At 37.6% G+C, this 25,019-nt stretch overlaps 1 protein-coding gene across 5 annotated transcripts in view; it reads right to left on the bottom strand.

Moving 5' to 3' along the window:
- Positions 1 to 3,005: 3,005 nt before the first annotated feature.
- The window catches only part of ZDHHC21 (zinc finger DHHC-type containing 21), a 50,797-nt gene continuing 28,783 nt past the window's right edge, over positions 3,006 to 25,019 (bottom strand). For 3 of the 5 annotated variants that reach the window (XM_027670645.1, XM_027670644.1, XM_027670643.1), the window contains 2 exons: positions 17,436 to 17,479; positions 3,006 to 3,500 (listed from right to left, as the gene is read on the bottom strand). In XM_027670645.1, coding sequence (XP_027526446.1) covers positions 3,239 to 3,500; positions 17,436 to 17,479 — 306 coding nt within the window. In that variant the 3' untranslated portion in view covers positions 3,006 to 3,238. Of the gene's footprint in view, positions 3,501 to 14,377; positions 16,923 to 17,435; positions 17,480 to 25,019 lie in introns of those variants that run through there. The other 2 variants (XM_027670642.1, XM_027670647.1) reach the window with 2 other exon arrangements.

Raw genomic sequence — 25,019 nt, 5'->3', positions numbered from 1 at the left:
TACCCTGTGGGGGCCCATGCTGGGGCACACTGTTCCTGAAGGATTCCTGTGGACCCCTGAGCTGGATAGGACTCATGGTGGGCAAGTTCATGGAGGACTGACGCCTGTGGGAGAGACCCCACCCTAGAGCAGGGGAAGGGCTCCTCTCCCTGAAGAGGAAGCAGCGGCAGGACCACCATGTGAGGAACTGACCATAACCCCCCTTCCCCATCTCCCTGCACTGCTGGTGGGGAGAAGGTATAAAATCAGCAATAAAATTAAGCCTGAGAAGGAGGGAGGAGTGGGGGGAAGGTGGCTTCGGGATTTGTTTTACTTGTCACTATCCTGCTCTGATTGTTAATAAGTTCAACTGATTTCCCCAAGTTGGGTCTGTTTTGCCCGTGACAGTAATTGTGAGTGATCTCTCCCTGTTCTTCTCTCAGGAGGCTTTTGTTATATTTTCTTTCTCCTGCCCAGGGCTTCTGAGGCCATTCTGCCCAAAGCAAGCAGGCCTGACCCTGAATCTGTAGTCACTACATATGTTGAGTAGTCTGCTTTTCTTCTATCAGCTGGTTAGGTGTGAGGACTACCTACTCTTGGGTAAGAAGACATGGGAGTTGATTCAGGACTAGCAATTATTGCTCCTTAGCTAAAGACTGTCTTGGCAGACCATACTTGGGATGGAAAGAAAGTGATGGATGACTGGCTAAGGGACAGGGATTTTCCCATGTGATTGAAGACCAGTTCCAGGCCCTGACAGTAAATTCTTTGAGGGCAGAAGGACCGGGCATGGCAAATGCCTTGTTTTGAGTGCAGGTCAAAACAAGGCACAGCAGGAGCAGCACAGCTGGAGCAGAAAATATGGCCTCCACTGGTTTTACTTGATGAAACAAAAATCCTGAGGAAACATAAGGCAAAGAAAAGGGAAGACACTGTTCCAGCTGGTTTCTTCAAAAAAAAATTGTAATTAGTTTATGTATTTCATTTCAATGTTTTTGTTGGAATGACATAAAAGAGGTTTGTTATGAGACATGAGGCACAGATAATGGAGTCTCCTTGGTTTTGGGGGCATCATGTGTCTGTGTTGGTGAGAATAAGCCAGGGGTATCAGTGTAGCTACTGGCTTATCTCTGAGTAAGACGTGTGGTTATCTTCACTCCACATGGCTGCTCGGGTAGTAATGGTTAATGATTTCCCCATGATGAGCATTTTCATGGTCTTTCAAATCCTCCTGCAGTTTACAGTCTAAAAGCCCATTTTCCTTGTAAAAAGAAAACTACAGAGGCAGGGAGGAGCTGTATGTAATGTTTGGCATTGTGGCAAAATTAATTTGACCTTGTTGCATTACACAAGAGAAGTGAGAAAAGGTGGATAATAGGCCAGGATTAGAAGAAAATTTTATTTCCTTTTAACTCCCCAAGACTGATCAATTTTTTTTGACAACATTCTTCCAGCAAAAGGGATCCTCCTTATTTTGTGTTGACAATAATCATAATCCCCTCCAGACACTAGGAAACACTTCTGACTTCACGCAGCACCAGGATGAGTCAGGCCCAGCATCAATCTGTGAGAAATGCTAAAGCACTAGCTGGATGAGTTCTGAGCTGTAAGAAGGCAGGAAGCACAGGAGGCTTTTAAACATTGTTCAGCAGTATGTTCAGTACTGTGAGTCACAGAGGTTGTGCTCGTCAGGAACTGATCATATGCCTTCCTTGGCATAAGGTTGATTTCTCTTTGGTCCTCCAATGGATCACCACTCTGAGTCTCGCACAGGGGGTAAAGAAGTAATCTCTGTAGATTAAAGATGTTGACATAAGACCTGTAATTTCTTAGCAGGTCTTCTTCTGCTGGAGGGTCTGTCCAATTGTTAGAAGGACTGCACCTACCATGATCTTCTATTTAACATTCCCTCCTGCTCAGTTCTGGAAGGTTGGTGCTGTCCTAACAGAGAGAACTTCAGGTTACTGCTCAGGTGGTAGCCCATGGTAGGCAAGCCAGATGGACAGGGGTCAATGCAGACGTATTTTGCCCAGAGTTTTGGTGCCACATCATTGGACCTCAAACAGATACCTGTCTCATGCCAGAGGGGAGGGTTGACTTCTCCCAACAAAAGCACTAGTTGGATTGAGCAGTTATCAGTAACCCTGTAAGTACAGGCATGTGATTTAGGTACCCATCTGTCACATGAGAAGGGGAAGATTTCCTTGACCCTTAGCGTGGGGAGATTTCCTTGACTCTTAGTGTTTGATTTGTCTGTTAGTGTCTCAGGAAAGCCTTGTGCCCAACCAGTTGGTCAGTGTCATGTTATGGGAACCCCTCACTGAACAGTCCTGCCCGATCAGAGGGTGATTTGACTGACTGACTCAGGGAAATGCAGCAGCATTAGAGAGACCCCTCAGCATGACTTCTCAGTGGGTCTTCCACTTTGTTAGAGTTACCCATTGCCAGTGACTGCCAGAACCCATGAAGGACTCACATAACAGTTTACAGAATAACACTCTTTATTAATATAAAATTGTGACAGGTTAAGGTTTGAGGGTTGCCAGTGATAGTATCTGACTGCAAAAACATATTCAAAGCAATACACAGACAAGCTTTAATCCCCAGTAAAGGTATTCAGTGTGCACAGAGTATGGTTCTTACCCAATAGGTGTCCCTATGGGGAAGAAGTTCAGCCCATCGACTGATCCCAGCAGTTACAATGGAGTCTTCCCTAACTTTCCCCACATTCTCAACTTACTTTTATGCTATTTCTTTATATTTAGATGGAGCTTGAGTGACTTGAGTTATAAATACCTTTGTTACTGATTGGCGTAAAATTCTCTTGCTTCATTTTTAAAGATAAAGTCAAAAAAATACAGGGCACGTGCCCAGTGTGGGGTGGTCATACCTTGAAGGCAGGTAACTTTGGGATAGAGGTGTGTGCTAATATTATAATTAAGCTTTAATGAAGTTGATCTGAGGAGACAGATTTCACCACAGTTGTTGGCTCAGCAGCAGGACAACTTCTCCCATTTCCCTTGGGTGACTGCTATGCAGTTCATCATACTGAGTATGATAAGTACCACTGAGTCCCCCACCCTGCAAGGATTTCTAGAGCCTGGCCACAGTGTTTCCACTGTGCTCCACCCCCTGTTCCATTCCCCTTTGCAGGTGTTTACTGTTGTAAGGGAAGTCACTGCAGAGCTGCCAACTGCATTTCATCCACGGAGTAGCAGCTGCATTTTATCCTATAATTTCTGTACCATTATAATTTATGTTAGGATGTGAATATAACGTCTGAGTTTCCTCTAATTTTACCCCAGACATCTTTCCATACCATCCATATATGCTGAATGCCTGGTACTATTTTGACTTGATAGGAGTTTTGGCCTGCTTTGTTGTTTGGGTTTTTTTTCATATTCATGTGTTTCTGCATCTTCGTTTTGTCCAGTTTTAACAGATAAAGTTTAGCATTGTGGGCAGACCATGAAGTCCAACAAACTGACAAATCCTCTGCTGCCACACGAGATACCCCACACCTACAGGAAAGAGCAAATATGGTGAATTAGAAGTCCAAAGGGAGTTCAGTGGTGCAGCACTAGAAGAAGCTAGCCCAATTTCTTTCAGTTCATCATCCTTCCATACCCCAGTAAGTACAAAACAGCAAACTATAACAGAGAACAGCAAGCCCTGCGTAAATGGAAAGAAGTGTAAAACTTAGCTGAGTTCATATCTGGGAAAATTATTATCTTTCTGAAAATGGTTCAGAGTCTCAGGAGTGTCAATTTTTTAAAGCTTGTTCCCAAAAGAACTTCATATAATAATGTAGCTCAATTTTAAGCAACTTAAAATTCTAAGGATGTAATAGACATATTGAGTTAATCAATTCCAACCACCTAGCCAGCCCCTCTGGCTGATAATAATCAAAACATATTTAGTTCATGGTATAGATTCTCACCTTCAAATGCCCACTGGCCTCTGTGAAATAACTGCACAAGATGTTTGGATAGATACAGCATATACAGCAAAGAGCTCACTAAACAAGTAGACCCACAGTTGCTGTCCTCCTCACAAGCTAATTTTACAGTGCTTATTTGCCATCCATTTTACATGATAAATAAATACAGCTCATGTTACATAACACTGGTTTTGTACACAACTACCAACTGTAATACAGTATAGATCTTCATATTCATAAACTTTAGGAATTATAACCAAAAGTCATTTAAGGTACATTTGCCAAAACCTTTTCTAGACCTAACACTGATAAGGAACCTCATCAGTACTCTCCTAGATGCAGACATAATACTTTTCTCTCCACCCCCTTTAAGAAATACATTGCTGTTTACTGCCTATCTTTTATGAGAAAACAAATTGCTCTTCCATCCATTGACATAACTTTTTTCCTAATTCCTTTATCAGAATCAACCACAAATTGCTATCAGAAAATTTGCCATTGTTGACTTTCTCAAACTAAAGAGATGCAGTTGAGATAACTGTTTCAACTAAATACTATTCTGTATTATCTGCTTTTCAGATAATGAGACCAAATAAGAGACTTTTTTTCACCAAAAATGCTAGTATATAGTGACAAAAACATCACTGCTTTTACCTATAGATAGCTTTCATATATAAACAGTTTCAATGTCTTTCATTGTGGCCTTCTGTTAACATCACAAACCTACACTGCTGCACTAAGAATTGACTTTCATGCCCCACACAACACCACCAGGAACAAACTAATAGGGAGTATTAGTGATGCTGAAGATAAAGGCTTACTGAAACAACACAAGCATGGTTTCAGACCTTTTGAAAATAATTGCTTTTGGCAACTCGAGGTCTGTGGGCTGGCAAAATGTCATTTTAGTACCACTATGCCAACAGCAGAGCTTGTGTGCCTAAACTGAGATTTCAAAAAACACTGAACAGAAAGTCACTTTGAGTGAGAGAATGAAGATAAATGGCATTGACTCAAAACTATGAAAACCACTCTGTTGAAAAGTTCTTCAAAACCAAACACTTTCTTGTAAAAAAGCCCAATTTAAGCTGACATTTTCTAATGAAATAGTTCAATTGTATATACTTCAAAACCTGAGCTGATCAGGACAAAATGTGATGTTCGCAAGTATACTGATTTCACTGAACAGTCATAAATCAGGTCCTGAAAAATTACTTACTCAATTCAGCGGGTGCATCTCCTCCTATTCATTTACTGAGGTCTAGTCATACATTTACCCCAGAGAACTGAAAGTAAAGCTGTGTTTATGCAGCAGGTACTCAGACATGATGCTGCTGAGATGCCTGATTAGTTTTCAGTTCTCACTGAAAAGGTGTAAGATGCTCACACACAATCCTTCCCTTTATCTTTTTCTGAGAAGCTAGAGGTTGTTAAGTTGATCCTGTAGGAATTCTGCATTTAGGTGCTCAGTAGAACATCAGCAAAAATGTGTTAGGATTTTATAGTTTAGACTTTATGTGAATCTTTCCACAAAGCAGGTCTTTTAGCAGGGATTGTACAATCCTTCAGTTATCAATTCTTGCTTGTCTTTTGGTATGGGCCAAGCCACTGTTTAACTGGAAGATGACAAAAAGTGGAGTGCTTGAGTTCCACCTGACATCAAGCATTTGTTTCAAGTGACAACACTTGAGGCCTTTGACTTGAAAGCAGCTTACAGTTTGTCAGAGAAAGCAGAAACTCGTGTTCAGGTATCTCACCTGGGGAAGCAGGCCAGTGCCCAAGCTTCCTACAGGTAAAATAATTTCTAACTGCTTCCTCTGTTTTGGTATCAAAAATTTTATTTCCCTGACTTTACAAGGCCCTCCTCTCCCATTCACAAGGAGATGCCTCTGAGGCATGGAGGATGGTGCTAGATCTCTCTGTTCATACAAAAAGCAAGCAAGAAAGAAGGGTCGCAGAGACACAGCAGCCCCACCTCTGTCTGGTATGCTGTGGCTGCAGTGCTGTAACTTCGTCTACCTGAAAACTACACTGGGTTAAAAATCCATGCTTTATTCCTCAAACAAAGTTCCTGACTCTTCAACATGCAGGAAAAGAAAAAAACAAACAAAAAACCCCAAACAAAGCAAACAACAAAAACCAAAAAACACCCAAACAAAACAGGAAAAAAAAGCCCCAAACCAAAAACTAATCCAATGCCAAAAACCCCCCAAACCAATACACTTGGACCAATGGAAAAGGCATTTGCCTCTCTCAGAATACTGAGTTATAAGGATATGAGATTATTTGACTAGTCTAAGAAAAAATAAACACTTGGCTGATTTGTTCTGTGAGTATTAAAGCAGAAGAACAAGGAAACCATATCCTGATTTTTCAGCACCAGGATTAAGAACACTTGACATAAAGCTGAACAGCTGATGATGCTGAAGATGTTGTACTACTGGTGAGTGAAGAAACTTACAATTAAAAATTCCTGTCCTGGATGTTAGTAACAAATAACCGGAATTTTTCCCCATCCATACACATGCTGCATGTATGGAGTTTTCTAGAAATATGCCCTGAATGTGCAACCATGTAGAAAAGAGCCAAATTGGATGCAGAAAAGTATTTTCAATTTCCCTACAAGTAGTTTCTTTAATAAAGGCATATGCATAAAACTTCAACATTTGAAACCAAAATAAATTTATTTCAACGTGATCACCTAAGGCATACTCATCTGTTATCCTTTAATCCAAGTTCAAAGGTAGAAAACTAAATGAAGTTTCTTATATGATCTTTCTCCTTGGTCACTGGTGTATCCAAAAAGTTTACCAGGATAAGCTGAAAAATGTACTTCAAATTCTAATCGCCTATGCACTGCTGGATGTTAGGAAGCCCAAATTCCTTATCTGACCTGTGGGATATGGCTGTTTCTTCTGAAGTGGATTATTCAGGTTTCTGTGACCTGGATAATACACCTTTGGCCCTGCAGATTTACACAACTCCCACTTCAGAAACCCAGGTGTCTTTGCCAAAACAACCAGAGGTCACACAGAGAACTAAAGGCAGATCTTCTGGGTCCCAGACCTGCAGTCTAACCCAGTGAGTTAGCATCCATTAGCTGTCAAAAAAAATTATCAAATTCCACCTTTATAGGGCTCAAATTACTGCATTGTCTGTACTTACCCTTCTTACACTTTATATTTACAAAAAAAGAGGAGCCCATCACCCACATGGCAGCCAACAGACTGCAGATTTTGGGGGATTTTGGCCACAGCTACAGAAAAATCCCAGCTTCATCGTATAAAACTGAGGTTGTGAAGCATATCCTAACCAGCAAGATCATGTTGTATTTGGGAATAGATGGCTACTCAGGCTTGATAGCGTTGTTATTCCTCAGCAATTCTGAATTCTATTCCCATCCAGTTAATTTTATGTTCATCTCTGTGCCACTGAAATGCAGTTTTATGGCTTACTGCATACAAAGCTGCATGTGCTATTAGTTCTTAAACTAATCCTTCAGCAAAGAGAATGTTTTTGAAATGGGAAGTCTAATGAGAAAAATATTGTGAAACTAGAGGACATACAAAGAGTGTGCTGTAACTGATACAAATTCTGACCTGTTTTTTTTTATCAGTTTAGCTTAGCTGTATTTTACTCAGACTAACATGTCTGCCATCCTTCCTCAAGCCTGCTTACTCAGCTGGATGTCTACAGGGTCCAAGTTTCCCTCCAACTGCCCTTCCACACTAGTATAATTGCAGCTCATATGGGTAATTGGTGTGCCTACAGGAGTGTCTGCATGCATTTGTTCATCTGTACTACCTGGCTGCCTCTTAAAATGTATTTGTAGACTCAAAGTGCTGTTTCATTCAGTTTATATAATGATAAAACACATCAAGAAACACTTCCAGGAGCTTTAGGCACTAAAAATACTGGAGCGTACATATTAAAATTACTTTCATGAGCAAGTGGGAATAGATCTCTGTTTCCACACAACAGAAAGATGGCATGCACTCTCACAAGTCAGTTGTATCTAATTACTAAGTATCAAAATATTAAACTAAATAAATGTCATAGCAGAGATAACCAGATTTGAAATTATTATATGGGGAAAAGAGGCCCATTGAAATTTCAGACATGAGAAACTGAAGTCATTGCAGAAGGTAAGAACAGCTTTTCCTGGAATACACACAGAAAAAAGAATTTTAAAGGCTGGTTTTATGCTATTGTGGAAGGTTCAGTATGGAAGTGATTTTTATTACTGTTATTTGAAGAATCTGGTCCTTGGGTTGGAACAGAAGATGCATGGTCTGTGGCCACAAACCATCATTACTTAGTTTTTGTGCCCTTACTCATGAAGTGACACAGTTCAGGTATTTTAATCATTTCCTTGCAGGCATAATCACAGTTTTTTTCTTTGGTTCACTAGTCTTGCAGTGAATCTTCCCAGGTGTTTAGGATCTTCCCCTTAGTTCTTCTAAAGCTGAGATTACTGCTCACACCATACTGAGCAGCTTTTATTTCTCTCTAATACTTTTTTCTGTGGTCACTATTTCACTTCTTTTTGCATGTTTAAAGCCAGTATCTCATTTGAAATACACAAAATGCTTGAAACTTCTCTGCATCAAAATCTGACATAAATTCACATGTACACAAACAGAAGACCTGCTGGTTCGTGAATTACCTGGATTTACTTAGCTCTCTCAAAAACTGTTCCAAGGATGAATTATCTAATACATTGTATAAAAAATTTTAAAAAAAGGCAAAGATTAAAAAACCCAAACAACTCTGCTTTTATAATTTGAAAAATGGCAATTTATAAAACTTTTAGTTTATACCTATATCAGAGGTTCCTACTCTGGTTGGAGTTACAGACAACTGTGATTAGGTAAACTGTAACAGTAACCAATACTATAACTAGTGTTGTTACACCAACACTGTTTGGTATACTAATCCCAGTGGAGAAAGTTTCCAATGCTTCCACCAACATTCAGCTCTTCTCTTAAAAGCAAACAACGGAGCTCAGATAATAAGTACATCATTAACTATTCAGTAATTTTTCCCAGTTCAGTTTTTCAAAACAATCATTTGGGATTATAGCCTATTCTCCTGTAACAATAACAAATATTCAGCAATGACAGTAATTTATAACAGAATTAGGAAAATGTAAAAACAGACTGGAAAAATATTAGCCAACTATTTATACAACTTTAAACCAATATAAATGAAATCCAGAGGAGAAAAAGAAACTTTTATTTTTTTTATTTAAAAATAAGATTTCCAAAAAAATATGAAAGAATTCTCAATAGGAATGAAAAAATAATCTATAACTTAAATCAATTTTAAAAACCCCACAGAAATATTACATGAATGAAATAAACAAAGATCAATAAAAAACAATACACTGCTTATCAGCTGGATATACTATTACACTTTCAGATTTAATGAAAAGAATACCAGAGTAAGCTTCCCTGTTTTGATATTATTCAACCATTCATCTCATACATTACCCATTCAGATATAACCAGTGCTAGATCTTGTAATTTTCAACAACTCCAGTATGAACATTATTCAGCATTATTTGAAAACAGTCAAGATCAAACTAACAACAAATTAGTAAAACTCAAGCACATGCCCATGTGAGAGCTACAAAATTCAGAATGCTAGTTTACAAAAATCAGTATTATTTTGCTATTTGTTAAGTAGATAGAGTGATAATTTTCTGTCTATAGGCTACACTGTGATCTACAGATATCAGTCTTGGGAATGTGCATAGAAATACTTACCCAGAAATGCACATAAATTATAAGTTTCCTATTTTCTAACTTGAAAAGCACATGTTCTACTGTAAATATAAGCTATTCTTACAGTTATACAGGTGATACTTAGATGGCCCTTGCTGCAACAACTGGCTTTAATTGCTCCACACCATAGTCTGGACAAGACACAAGATGCAACTGCACAATTTCAGCAAAACTAAGTTCCTAGGCCTAATGCAGCCCACAGATACAATTATTTCAATGCCTCTTGAAATTTAAAAGCTCAATGGCTGAGAAAGTGGTACAAAAATCTTTTGAAGAACACTTTCTGAAGTATCCAGTTATGCAGCATGTCACCTAAGTATGGACACTGTATTTAGGGGTACCTACTCTTCCCAAAAGCAATTCCTAGCATCATTCACCATCACACAGACACTTTTGAGGTCCTAAGACTTTGCCTAATTTAGAATTAGATTCAAATCATTAGCAGGGTAAAATCACCTCCCTCAGCCTGTTGGCCACACTTCTTTTGATGCAGCCCAGGATAAAGCTGGCTACAAGTGCACGTTATCAGGTCATTTTGAGCTTCTCATCAACCAAACATGATAATATGAATCTTGAATTATCCTGAATTCTTCTGAATGTGAATGACAATGTGGTTTGTCATTATGTGCTGGTTTTGGCCAGGGTAGAGTTAATGGTCTTCAGAGTAGCTAATAGGGGGCTATGTTTTGGATTTGTGCTGAAAACAGTGTTGATAACACAGGGATGTTTTCCTTACTGCTAAGCAGCACTTAGCATCAAGGCCTCTTCTGCTCCTTACACAACCTCACCACTGAGGAGGCTGGGGGGACACAAGGAGTTGGGAGGGGACATGGCTGGGACAGCTGACCCCAACTGACCCCAGGGATATTCCATACCACACGGTGTCATGCTCAGCATACAGAGTTGGGGCAAGGAGGAAGGCGTTTGCCTTCCCAAGTCACTGTCATGAGTGCTGGAGCCCTGCTTTCCTGGGGATGGCTGAACACCTGCCTGCCCATGGAAAGTGGTGAATTAATTCCTTGTTTTGCTTTGCTTGTATGCACAGCTTTTGCTTTATCCATCAAACCTTCTGACTGTCCTTACCTCAATCCATGAGTTTTCTCACTTTTCCAATTCTCTCCCTCATCCTATTTGGGGGGAAGTGAGTGAGCAGCTAAACAGTGCTTAGCTGCTGGGTTGGATTAAGCCATGACACAGACATCCCACTTAGTGTTTTATAAACCATGTGTTCATACAATAATGAATCAAAATAAATTAACAGGAATATCTGAAGAACAGCTGAGAACATATTTTAAAGCAGTTATGTAAATTAATAAAGACTGAGGCATAGAAGATTCGATTTATTCTTAAAATTCCAAGTATATGAATTCAAGACACAACTGGACCAGCTTTAAAAAGCTGGTTTTTGGCACAAGAGCCATGCACCTCCTGCTGCTAAATGTACCTGTGGCAGCACTAGAACTCTGCATGTATTGGCTTAGGTTAGGAGATACTGACTCAGGCAATAAAAAGATAAAAACAACTTGAATTTTACACAAAATAATGCTGAAGGTTACCAAAAGCTCAAGCTGTGCTTTATTACAGAAAAAAAAAGGTGCAGTACTTCTTCAAAACCAATTAAAAGGTGTGACAACTTCCTTCTGCATATTTTAGTGTAAACAATCCATAAAAATTTTCAGATGTCTTAGCAACTGATGATTTGCTCTCAACCCAAACCCAAATGGAACCAGGGATTTGGAATATAATTTTTTTTTTTTTATTAAATCAAACCAATACTCCATATCTCAACACCTTCCTAGGCTACTTTATCTCACTGTCAATTCTGGCCAAGATGATATGAACATAACTGCAGGTAGGACTGTGCTGCTGTGTGCTCAGTGAAAAGAGAGAAAAAGAGCCATCAGAATTGGAAGTAAGCAGAGAAATGAAAAAAAAGCCATTTTAGATAGTAACTTTAAGGTAGAAAATGAATAACAACAGGAGTGATTTTGTCTGGGTAAATGAGACTCAAATACAACCAAGAAAGCTCTGATCTCTTACAGAAATCGTAACTGTAAATTGCTCAAAAGTAGAATTTCTTTCCAGGACAAAGAAATGCTTATTGAAAACATTCTCATTTGCACTGTCTTGAACCTTCCTACCACATATACATGTTATGGAAACACTGAGTGTCAAATAGCAAATACTTTGGACAAAGGGTCTGGAACTGAATGAGAAGTGACTATCACCTGATTTGTTGTGAGACTCTACCAACAGGTTCAGCCTCTGAGCCACTGACAGAAGTTATTTTTAAACCTAACTCCTTCCCTGTGAAACACAAAAATGCATCATGTCATTAATGCCAAGCATCAACTACTGAGCAGGAAAATTAAGCCAAACTTGAGGCTTAAGTCATCTGCTTAAAATAAAGTGCAAAATTTCTGGAGATCTGGGACCTTTAATTTCAAAGGCCCTTCAAGGATTCACACTAGTTAGCACAGCAGAAAATCTAAGCACAAGATCTAAGGGCCATCAAGGAATAATCTCAAGTAAGTATCTACCTCTTACCTGACGACTAACCTGATGCAGTTGTAAGGCAGTAAGCTGAGGTCTACCAGGACTTCAAGAAGCACACCAGCACACCATGTGCCCACTACTCATTCAGCCTAGGTAAGAGCTAACAGACAGCTACACAATGGCTATCAGGCATGACTAACAGTGATTTATACTGGGGGCAATAAAGAAAAATCTTTTCAGAGGGAAATGGTCTGACTGAGAAGGGACAGGCCCTGAGAAACGTGTACACTGGGCTTGCACTATGTATATACAAACTTGTTTAAGATGATTTTTATCAGCAGTGGTGAGCAGGTAAAACGCTCAGTCGGATCACTTAATTAGATTCAAATCTTTCTCTAGAGACTTTAATGCCAGATATGAGATTTTCCAGTTAAACTAAAGCTAGCAGTTTCCTGAAGTGCAAAAACCAGAACAGTACCCTTGTCTTCTGACAGTTAACTTTCAATCAGTTACAAGACTATGAATAAAAGTGAATTTTTATACACAATGCTAAAAAAAATAATTTTTGTGCTTGTACTTTAGAAGTACAAGAGAGAATGAGAAGTACTAGGTGGCACTAATTAAGATCTGCATTGTTTTATGCAGCTCTTATTCAGAAAGGGCACTTAGATTTTATTTTAGGAATAGTTTAGAAGTGCTAATCCAGTATTATTGATGGGAATATATGTAGAATAAGCACCAATCTTTGTCCAGAAAGATCAAGACCACACCCTACAAATAAAACAAAAAAAACATTAAAAAAATAAGGAATGCAGTGATATTTCCAGTTGGGATATTGAGAAAATTGCCAACAGTCAACTCTATTTGTGTTGCTCCAATGAAGCTACGTTGGCCTCCTACCAGTGAACTGCAGTGAAATTGAGTGCATACTGAACACAAAAGTGGAAATAGCCAAGTTAAGTAATCCATATAATTGATAGCATCCTCAAATGTATGACAGAAACTCCTGCTCTTTGCAATGACTTCAACTGGTAAACTTTGATATCAAATCAAAACAACACTTTTGGCCCATCTCCATTTTCTCTGTGCTTTTATGAATCTTCTGGTCATGTCTGCCCCCTCTAGATGCATAACAAGGAGTAAGCTGCCTAGTTTAAACTCCATCCTAAAAATTGGTTCTTAGTTCCTTCTCCTCAAGATTGAAAACGACTGTGTATCTGAATTACCCTAGTAGCTGTGAGATGGAACCTCTACTTCAAAGCAGTACATCTGAGGACAGGTTCATAGACATTCTTTAATGCATTATCTTTTATTATAGACATGGGGATTTTTCAAATGGAATCTCCAATCCCTGATATTACGAGAAGATAGGTAGGTAGCATTTTTTGGTCCTACCAGGAGCTACCCCACACAGCAAATAAACTAGCTGCTCTCAAATGTTTCCAGGGGCTTTTTAATTCGTTCTTTAACTTCTCTTTGTGCCTCTCAGGAAATCAAACATTGCCAAGTCAGAAGCTAATATCCATTGTGCTCAATGAAGCATGTGTCGTTCTGATATTATATTAGGATGAAATTCAGTAACACTGTCCATAAGTTTTTTAAAATGCCTAACAATGACAAACATTAATCAATACGACGAATGCAGTTTCTACTAAAACAAAAAATCATAAAGGAGACCTGGAGGGAAAGAAGTGGGATTTCAAAGGAAAGGTTCAATGGATTCAAGAATTTCAAATTAAATCATAAAAGTCCACCTGATCTTCTTCTGATGGAACAACTCTTTCTGAGAATCAGTTTCAGAAACATTACTCTGATAAACTAATAACCTGATATGGTCATTAAGTTAATGTAAAAAAAAAAAATTAAATTTATTCATTTTACCCTCTTAGAGGACTCTCATTCAAAGAATACAGTTCAGTACCTCCTAAAATATGAAGATCCTCCGAATTCTCTCTTCTGTTCTCTAAATACCGAGAAAAGGGGCAGAAAAGACCTAGCAGCCTTAATCGTATTACATATTGATTCCTAATGTTGTGATGGATGGGAGGCTAAGAAAAAGCAGATTTAAAAAAAAAAAAAAAAAAAAGAAAAAAAAAGAAAAATCCAATACAGGAACATTTGAGGCGTCGCGAATCTGCGAAAACAACACTTTCGTTCCAGAATTTCGTTTGGAGAATCGGGCAAGGTTTTCACGGCCAGGGCTCTCTGCTCGGCTCCCGGGGAGCGGTCCCTCGCCCCTCTCGGGCCGCGCATCGCCGCTGTCGCGACGGGCAACTGGCGACAGGGGGCGCGTGCCCACGCCGCGTGCTCGTGCCCGGCCCCCGGGACACGGGATGCTCCCGGATCCTCCATCCCCCCGGAGCCCGCGGAACTGCAGCGCCCCGCTGTTCGGCTGCGCACCGGGCGCACGAACCAAGCGCTCTGTTCGCCACCGAGGCTCCCGCCGTCGGGCGCGCTCTGTGCGGCAGGTTTGGTGCTCCAGGCACTGTTTCGGTAATACGGTAACGCCGGGAAACAATTATATGTCCCCACGGTAAATGTAAAAAAAAAAATAGTTAAATTCGTGATCCTCTTTCAGAATAAGGTTCAGAACAGTAAAATCTGCTAACTACGATAACTGATTAGCATGAAAAATCTTCTAAAAAGCTTCTGTGTTTCACTCATTTAAATACTGGCATGGGAAATGAAACTGCTATTATTCCCCCTGTATATACCAGAGACTATAATAGTGGTATTCCTTAAAAAAAGAGAAGGGGGGAGGGGAGAGAATACAGCCATTACTTTATTATGTGTATCCACATTCTTTTTGATTTCCAGCACTGTCCCAGTCTTTTGTTTAAATATTGCTGCCAATACCACCTTAAAGAAAGTCTAGGCTCACTAAAACTGGGATGAAAAAAATGGTTGAACATTAGGCTTGAAATTTAAAACAATAAAACAATCCATCTATTTTTAAAAAGAGAGGAAAAGTAAAGTTGGATCAAATGTTAGAAGTTTACAAAAGTTTAAAATTCAAGTGATTTTTAAGATGCACCCTTTGGAACTGCCAGTGAGTGGATCATCAAAATCTGTTAATTCAATAAAGGGACCTCTAACATTGGCAGAAACTGCATTACAAATGAGTCTTTTAAAATTTGTTACAAACACCACTCATGACAAGTCTTGCCCTTCATTTTTTGATGAACTGTTCATAAATAAAGTATTACTTCCTACACAACCTACATATATTAAATCCTGATTTTGTATATTTTATTGTGTCCAGTTGCATGGCTGCCATTTAAGGTGGATCCTAGTCCTGTTAGACTATGCAACAAACATCATAAGCAGCATAACTAAAACCACTGAATTTCTAGAAGAAATTCACAGTACTTTCCACAATCATCTCATGTTGATATTTGTACAGATACAGACGGCTAAAATAAGTACATAATTTTTCCAGATACAGAAAGGCCGAACCAGTACTTTGGCAATTGTTGTCATTTTACCAGATATGAAGGATGCTTTCTTTGGTTAACTACTTCCATACTTAAAGGAACAACAAGTTATCTACATCAACGCAATACCCTATTAAATGAGTTAGTATATTTCACTGAACACGTTAGTAACAAATCTATATTTATGTGTAAATATTTTAAATATTTGTATTTCCAATATACAAACACTCAGACTTCCAGCTAATCATTACTAAAGAAAATATAAAATTTATAACTTTATTGACAATATACTCTTTTTTTATGGTACATTATGCTAACTAACTACATCTGCATTTTTAAAAAGTAAGCATTCCAGTATTTGCACCATGCAACTTCTTTGTTGAATTATTGCAAATAAAGCCTTGGGATATAGGGAAAACACACTTCCTATCTGGACAGTTTACCCTGGAATATTTAATCCCACTTGTTGACATAGAGACATGAATAATTTTCACTAAAATCATATCTAGGCCAAAAGATAACTGTAAGATGTAAGACTTCTCTATATAAACATACACATTTATGTGTATTTATAAAAACCTCTCTGAGAAAGGTTTAGGAAGTAGTCTGCCTCAGTTTTAAATGCTGCCTTTTATAGTACGGTGCTGCAGGATTACTATTGCATATCATAAATAACTGGCAGTATCAGTTCAACACATGCAGAAAAAAAAAGACATTATCTAGACAGACCTGCTGATAAAAACACTAAAAAAAATTCAAGGCAAAATAAGACACTTGGAGAGAAATCTAACCATGAATGTAAACTTCAGTGCTTCCTACAAAAAAAAAAAAAAAAGGTAAAAAAAAGAAAAAGAGCCAGTATCAAACAAATAGAGGAAGAGTGCATTTCAGTCATTTGCTTTTGGTATTAATCTCAAAACCAAAAGAAATTTCTTTGGAAAGCTAATCTGAAATTAAATATGCATAAAGTTAAACAATCAATTTGCATTAATCTCAGAACAGAATCAACACCACAACTAAAATAATGCCTGGGGCACATTGTGATGCCTACAACTGGATTTTAATTGACTTTAAGACTGTCATAGTCCTATTATCATAAAACCTGTAACGCACTTCCAGCATGGAGGACCCATCTGTGCCCACCATCCATCTGTTTAGACATGATTGGCAAAGTGGTAGGGAACTCGCAGTGGTTGCCTCTGCCTGAAAGGAATAAACCACAGGATCTTCCAGTGAGTGCCAAAAACTTCTGAGAAGGTCTGCTGCCATGGCTTTCGGGTCCTCGACCTACAGAAGACAGCATTATTAGTGAAAGACAGCATGCCCACGGTGCACTTCAGTCAGCTAGAACAATGTAGGTTGGCTGGGGATCCATTTCTGGACTCTGATGAATTGTGTCTCAGCGTCACAAATACAACTTTTCTTTCATTACGGCATGCAGCTGAGACTTAACTTTGGAGAACAGAAACTATCTGGGTCATCAATGAAACAAAAGCAACGTTTGAAGCAGAGGAGACCTCAGAATCAATGAAATGTATGCCAAAACACAGCAGAAAGTATATTTTGATCTGTACTTTTGAAAGAAAATATAGTTCCACTGGGTTTGCGTAGGGAGGTTACTTTGTGTACAACCAATACTAAAAGATTAGTGAGCTGCTGCTAAAGATAGGAAGTACAAGGCACACTACCATGCAGAATCACGTTAACAAAGTGCCTTCAGTTCCTTTACTCTCTCACCCAGTTTCAAATAACAGCAACTCCTTTAGCATTTCATCAATGTAAAAATTTTACAGAACTTACATGTCTTCACAACAGTTTGACATTTTTTCTATACTTGTAGTATCCTGTTGAAGAAAAGAAAACACAATGAAGAAGTATTTATTTACATTTCTAACTGTTAAAATGTCGATACAAAAGCAACTAAATAAAGCTGGGGATCAATTATTAGTGTACACTGCTTTGACATTAGTTCAGTAGATTGCATATTACTTAAATGGCATATTAATTTTAAATGAATCTGAGATTACTCAGTTTGTTACGTGATTTTTACACACATGACGTGAAATTATATTGTGTAGTTTGATTACAATACCAAAGAATGTCAACAAAAACTTATAGCACTACTACAGCTAAAATTAATTCAGATACTACAATTAATTCATGGGACATTTAGAAGCAATGTGTATAAGGTACAGTCGTGCCATACCTTTCACAAGCACCCATTCCAGACTTGAAGTAGTCCACTCAGATAACCAAAGGAAAATTTAGTAAAATACAACTATTAACACAGATGGAGTATTTTGAAAAGCAGGAACTAGTAAGAGGTTTTAAAATCATTATCTTCATGAGTATTATAATGCAAACAGTACCACTGGAAATATACCATGACTTTCATAGTTGCTACAGTTAAATAACAAATATACAAATTATTCCCTTAATATGTAGCAGAGGCTAAATAACGTGCAGAGTGAAGGTAACCCTACAGCTAAGAGCAACTTAAATTCATATTTGTCTTTATTTAACATGATTTATTATGTCACCAAGTTTTATAATTAACAAATCAATTTCAGCTTAGATCATCCCCAAATAAAACTTTTAAAACTACCAAATTTTTTTCCCTCACTTTTCACTCTATATTTCACAAAAAAAATTATTTTGGAAATGAGTATTATTTAGGGTTTCAATACATATTCATAGTTCTTTATGTCCCAAAATCGCTCAAGAAGTCCAAAATACAATAATTGAAATATTTCTTGTGGTTTCAACTCCTGTTCATTGGTAGTTTGATATTTTCCTTTACTATTCTTTGATTCGGGCATGGACATAATGCACCTGTCAGATTATACTAGCATTTGAATAGCACCAAGAGCTAGTCTCAATTGTCCCAATCACATAGAGACACAAGGACTGTGGTTTAATTAGGCTGCAACTTCACTGTCACCTGGAAACACAACCTAGCAATAGAAACCATACTGTGTTCCTTGATTGTTCCTGCCATCAGTGGATGCAATTCAGTGCAGTCCCTGCTGGGATTCTGCCCCTCTTTGAAGTTTTAAGGGGGAAGGATGAATGAGAGTGGGAAATAACGTACAGGAAGCTGCTTCCCTGCTCACCAGAGTTGGGTGACCTCAACTCCCCTTGCCAAATTCTGTCCTTCTAAATTCACTTCCCAGCTCAGATGAGTTTCGGAACACGAACCCTTACAACACGCCAAATGGCAAAAATCTTAATTTTGCCCACAGCCTACCTAGCTGAATTCCAGACACATTATGGCAAAGGAGAGAAGTCCCCACTTCTCACTCCAACCCACCAGGATGCAGAAGATCTTCTCTGTTTGCGGAGAAGGTATGCCCACAGCAAACTACATAAATCATTCTCACCCCATCATTAGATGGGTTTTAACTCCCACTTAACAGTGAGGGAGGAAAGACTGGAGCCAGCAGACAGTAAACACTGTCTATTGTTTTGATTTCCACAGATAAACTGCTGCTCCTCTCACCTTATGGGCCTGTCCAGCATATCTCCCCTCACCTGCCACAAGCAGCAGGAAAGCATCACAAGATACAATGCATTCTCCTTGTTAGGGCAGGACCTGGCTGCACAGCACAGAGATATTCTGCTTTCCTGGGCTGCCTTTTTGTCCAGCTTTTGTCAGAACAAACACCACCTTTGATGACCACAGAAATTCACACACAGCCTTCCGAATAAAAAGGACTAAGTAAACACAGAGATTACTTCCATGGCACTTCAGCAAGGTAGTAACAGCATTTTCGTGAGATTCTATAGCTCCTTCTGTAACTGCAAAAATATCTCAGCTCTAGGAATTATTCTCTCGTCAACTCAAAGCTGTCTACCCAATAGTACAAAATAATATTGGTATGTTTGAAAGCAACAATGAAAAATATTTTTTTTTTATAAAACAGTAGCATCCTAGTCCAGACTCTAAATTGATTTGTAGCTATGAAAGATTTACGCTATCATTTCACAAAAGGAGTCCTAAACCAGTTTTGTGTGCAGAAGTAATATGACCAAATACCTTAAATAGGGCTTTTTGATACGTTTCTGCATATTGCTTATTCATCAATACACTTATACTCTTCCCCAAAATACTGTGTTTGAGATTTTTGGAGGAATTTCCTGGTTGGGAACTGAAAGGTGTATTTTGTTTTAATTGTTGTCATGGCATGTTATCAAGACCTGAAAGATTCTCATTAGGTAACTGCAGAAAATGACTGTAAGAAAAGACTGTCAAGATTTCACACCTTTAAAAGATATTAAGGATTTCCCTTCCCTTCCTCCCTCCCCATCTTCCTTTCTTTACTTCTCTTCCTTCCTTTCCACCTCCCTCCCTCCCTTCCTTCCCTTCCCTTCCCTCATTCCCTGCCTCATTCCTTCCCCCCCTTCCTTAAAATGCCAACACATACTTCAGTTTACTTTTGCTTTACTGGGCAGTGAGTCCTTTGCTTCTGAGATACTTTTTCCAAATTAAAAAAACTTTACAGCCACATTTTAAAAGCTGCAGACTAGGGCTGGAGGGAATAGGAAGAAACATCGCTCTGAAGCTTAGCCACTCCACAAATGCTGGTGACTGAACTTAAGACACAAAATGCCCCTCATAGCTTCCCTCCCCCAACACTGCTGCCAAACAGGCTCATTTGAAATGTACTTTCATTTGAGAGTGAACCAAATTACCTTTTCACATGAAAGTGAAACTTCACAGCACCCCAGGAAAGTCAGTAGCCCCTCTGGAGATAGGAGATGAAGGAAAAGGAGAGGACCACAGTTGAGTTTTGACCTGTTATTTAAGGCTTTCTTCTCAGACATGAATTTTTCTTCTTTTGGCAACAGAGATCAGAATAACCACTATTCTTCTGAATGACAAGGTGTTCTGCTCATTAATACATTTCACAAATGGCTTTCAACCAGAATATCATCTCTCTTAATTATGCACTCGATGTATACCAAGGTTTTGCTACAACATCAGAATTACTGTGTCCAGCCTAAGAGGCTTTAGCTGTCTGCATCTACTATCAGCTTGGATTACTATTAATACAAATAGAACTCTGCTAAGACTTTTTTTTTCCAGACTCACAGCTAATGCTAATGTTAAAACCTTTTGGAGAATTGGCACTCATCCAAAAGTTGAAAATAACTTAATATGAGCAAACATGGCATATCTACTGAGTCCTAGTAATCTCTAACTCTAAAAATCCCTTTAAATTTTTAGATAAAATTAAGATGAAATTGACAAACACACAACTAATTAATTTCACATGATGGATCATCAGGACCCCCAAAGTCATAATCCAGATTAGAAACAACTATTGTTTCTGCACTTGGTTCTTCAGAAATACATACTCTCTGATAAGCATCTTAAAGCATCTAGAGAAAAAATATTATACCTTAGTGAGAAAGGCAAAAGAAATTAGAGGAAATAAACATAGGAATAATTAACAATATATCAGTTTAGAATATCAGGAAAAGTGCAAAGTGTTCCTTCTGAGGGGAGGAGGAATGGGGTTTTTTTCACTTTGAGGACACACTACAAGTAAGAGCAGCTGGTTTACTCTAAGTAAGCTACTGCCATGGCCAAGACTGCTATAAAAGGAAGCAGAGGAATGGAGAGACATATGTAAGAGCACCGAGTTCTGCAGACCAACTTCAGATTCGCTTGCAAATGAATGCACCCACGTCAGCTCCTAAGAGAAATGTATCTTTCACATCTATGTTTCTAATCAGCATAACTAACTGCCTGAAAAAAAAATTTAAAAGATCACATGCACTGTGTAACAAACTGTGCTACAGGATGGGTTTCATCATGAACTAATTTATCATGAAAAAAAGCACACACAAAGAATATTTTTCTCTTACTGATTCATGTTTTCCAAAGGGGAAGTTGTAATTCGTAACTTACAGGACTAACTCCAAAGCATGCAGCCACAATCCCTGGTTCAGTTTTTCTTCTGTGTTTGCTTGAAGTGACATGAAATCAATACAGCTCTACTAAATACTTGCAGCAGAAGAATGTAAGCATTATATTATGCTTTTAGTATTTTCAAAGGCTCAGTACAGAGATGAATCAGCAGAAAAGTATGATGAAGAAAAAAAAAAACACAAAACCTTCAAGCCTTCCTGGACTTGCAGCCACTGCTTTTATCTGAAAGTTCAAGACTTACCCTCTACATGAACAATACATTTTTTCATTCCTTCTACCTAACATCCTTTCACTTTATGTATGCAAATAACAAGTGAGCAGTTGAAGAATATAAAATACTGAACATAGAAAAAATATTTCATCTTTCAGAAATTTTCTTTTTTGGAATTTAATACATTTTTGGCTTGCATTTGGTCACTTCTTAGCATTTCTTTCTTAATCTAGTCTTCTCATCATAAAAGGTAATATGATTAATTTTATCAATTACAATTATGTTCAGCCTGAAAATCACTAGTTCTGTTTTAACTTTAAATCTGTGCTACATGAAAAATGAAGTTACACTATGCAATATCTAGGGAATGGTCATGCTCTCTTCTATGCTCTGATTAATTCAGATAAATAAATTTCCAACGTATGTATCAGAAAATGATTCAGTGAAAAGAAAACCTCTGGTAAAAAATAAGGGACATATCTACAAAGGAGGCAATACAAACAGATCTCTTAACTTCAGCCTAGTTCAAATCCATGGTGTGTTTGGTACAACATGACAAGATATGTGACAAAACATTATTTTTCTTGATACTTACAAATGTAAGTACAAAATGTACTTACAAAACCAGCAGGGGAAAAAAACACTTAAGAAGGCTAGTTGTTGATCTTCACACGGAAGTAATTTTAATGGTCTGATGTCTAAATCTGACAGGCAATATTTAAACAAAATGTATTCAGCCTCCAGAACACTCAAACATAATTTTTATAGTTACTTATTTTCAACTGGTTAAAGGTACTTCCTTTACTATTAGAAAAATAATTGAGCTGTAAAAGAAATTCCTCCTTGAGTGATGAACAGGGGATACTTTTGATATTCTATGATATTTTATACTCCTTGAACAGTATAAAATCTCTTTTAATAAAATTTTCTAACTTACACTTTTTCTTTATAATATTGTAAACAATTAACTTCAATAAAAGTATTCACATTTACCTAAGACCATGTAGTGACCTAAATGAAACAGATGAGATCTTTTGCCACTTAGACTGTCTTCACTTGACTTTAACATTTTAAATAGCTTATAAAAGAGTTTTTATAAAATAAACTAATAGTTTATTTTTATGGTAAATATGTGTTTAAGACTGTCAGGATACATTCATAAAAATGTTAAACAAATTGCTAGTCTATTTGAGAAAAATAAGGTAAAGATATAAAAGAATTTATACAGTTAACAGAATTGTATTCAAAGACCAGGACATTACTAATTCCTGACTATTTAATTTATAGTACCTTATGCAGTCTTCTAATAGGAGATCTACCTATAGGTGGATTAAAGGTAGAGACCGGAAAAGGGGAAGGTTTAAGAACAATGGGGAAGAGGAAGACAGACAATGTTAACATGAACTTATTTTCTGTTGCATCTCTAATTTCCAATTACCATTTGGGTTTATAGTTTATATACCCTTTGCTCTCCCTCTACAGTTGCTTTATATCTTACACTTTATTATAGACAGGTAAAGAATGTGCTTGCCTGGAAATCCTAATTTCCCCAACCAATCCTAATTTTTAATATGCTAAACTTAATTATGAGGATTAATAGTTCCTTGATTACACTTCTGCCATGTTTGAAAAAACAGGAAAAGCCCTCAGTAGTCACTAATCAAAATAGTATTTAATAGATTATCTGATTAAAGATATGATTACAAATATTTTAATCATGAAATACTTATTTTTAAAGATAAAAAGCATTTCAGCACAACTAGATCACTTGTGCACTCTGCATATTAAATCAGCAATGGATCAGTGCTATAAAACATGCAAAGAATTAAAAAGCCTTTGATTTTATTAATAGAATAACTGCAGCTACATTGCCTCTATTTTGCAATTCAACCTTTGGAAAAAGGTTGAAAAAATAAGTAGTAAAATATATTTGCTACTTTAAGGTGAAAAGGAGAAACACTGCAACAATAAAAAATAAAAAACAACATTTTAAAATGCTTCTAAGGGGAAAAAATTATGTGGTAGGCATCATATTGTGCACCAGACAGGCTGCTGAACAGCATTTTCCCTTCCATCCTCCCCAAAGCAAATAAAGAGAAATTTCTCTTTTCCACATCCACACAGTACTGATGCAACAGGATATTGGCATATCACTGTACACCATTCAAACAGTTAATTAACAGGAAACCCCGGTAGCATTAATTTAATTAATAAAGTCACTGTCCACTTAGTTTATGATAACACATCCACTACCTTGCACAAAGACCACATGGTATCTATTGAATTTTTAAAAGCCCATCATTAAATAGTTCTGCCCCAAAGAAAAAAGTTCATTACTAAATAATTTCAATGAAAAGTTTTTCTTTGCAATACTAGCATAAACCACATTAAATCATATTTAGTGGACCATAGTGTAAAAATGAAGAAAATTTCTTCCACAGAAATAGTTTGTCAGAACATATGGAAAAATGAAAACACTGTTTAGTGTTTAAAATAAAAACAATCAGAGGTAATCCTCTAAAATTAGGGTTCAGATTAGTCTCTGCAAAGGATGCTGTTTAACTGAAACATCTGGTAGTGTTACGTTGAGAGACAGGCCTTTTTTAACTTTGGAAATGAGATTAGTAGATCAGTTATTTGTAAGTGTCCAAGTAATTTCTAATTATTTTATCTGGGTCACAGATAATCCGCTTTTACAGGGCTCCCACAATGACATCAGAGGATCACTGTTGAACTGATTATCCTGTTACCTTCCACCATACATGGGAAGACCGGATTTTCCTTTTGTACAGAGAAGGAGAAAGAAGTGGCTGATTGCTTCAGACAGGTGGCAGCCAACAAAATAAAGAACACCACAGATCTTGAGAGGAAGAAAACCTCACATATGCAAAAGGTACCAGCTTTAAAAAACTAGATATGAACAACTATGAAAATAATCAGAGAGGCCATTGTTTAAAAACCAGCATGCCATATTATTATATTGTTACAGTAATACACTGTAGATCAAACATAAACAATATCAGAATCTTATAGTATAAATAGAAAAACTGGTTTTAATCATCATTTAACTGTTGAAGTGATGTGAAAGACATAGAGAAGTACTTTCTTAAGGCAACAATGGAATACGAGTGAAAGAAATGCAAATGCTAGGGGCTAATCTGCTGATCTATACACATGAGCATCCTGATAGTTCCACCTTCTCTAAAAATCCTGAAAAAAAAGCCCTTTTTAAAAGAGT

Source organism: Neopelma chrysocephalum, unplaced genomic scaffold (genome assembly GCF_003984885.1).
Source record: "Neopelma chrysocephalum unplaced genomic scaffold, ASM398488v2 Primary Assembly neopelma1_96921, whole genome shotgun sequence".
NCBI lineage: Eukaryota > Metazoa > Chordata > Aves > Passeriformes > Pipridae > Neopelma > Neopelma chrysocephalum.
This window is presented reverse-complemented; position numbering and strand designations above follow the sequence as displayed.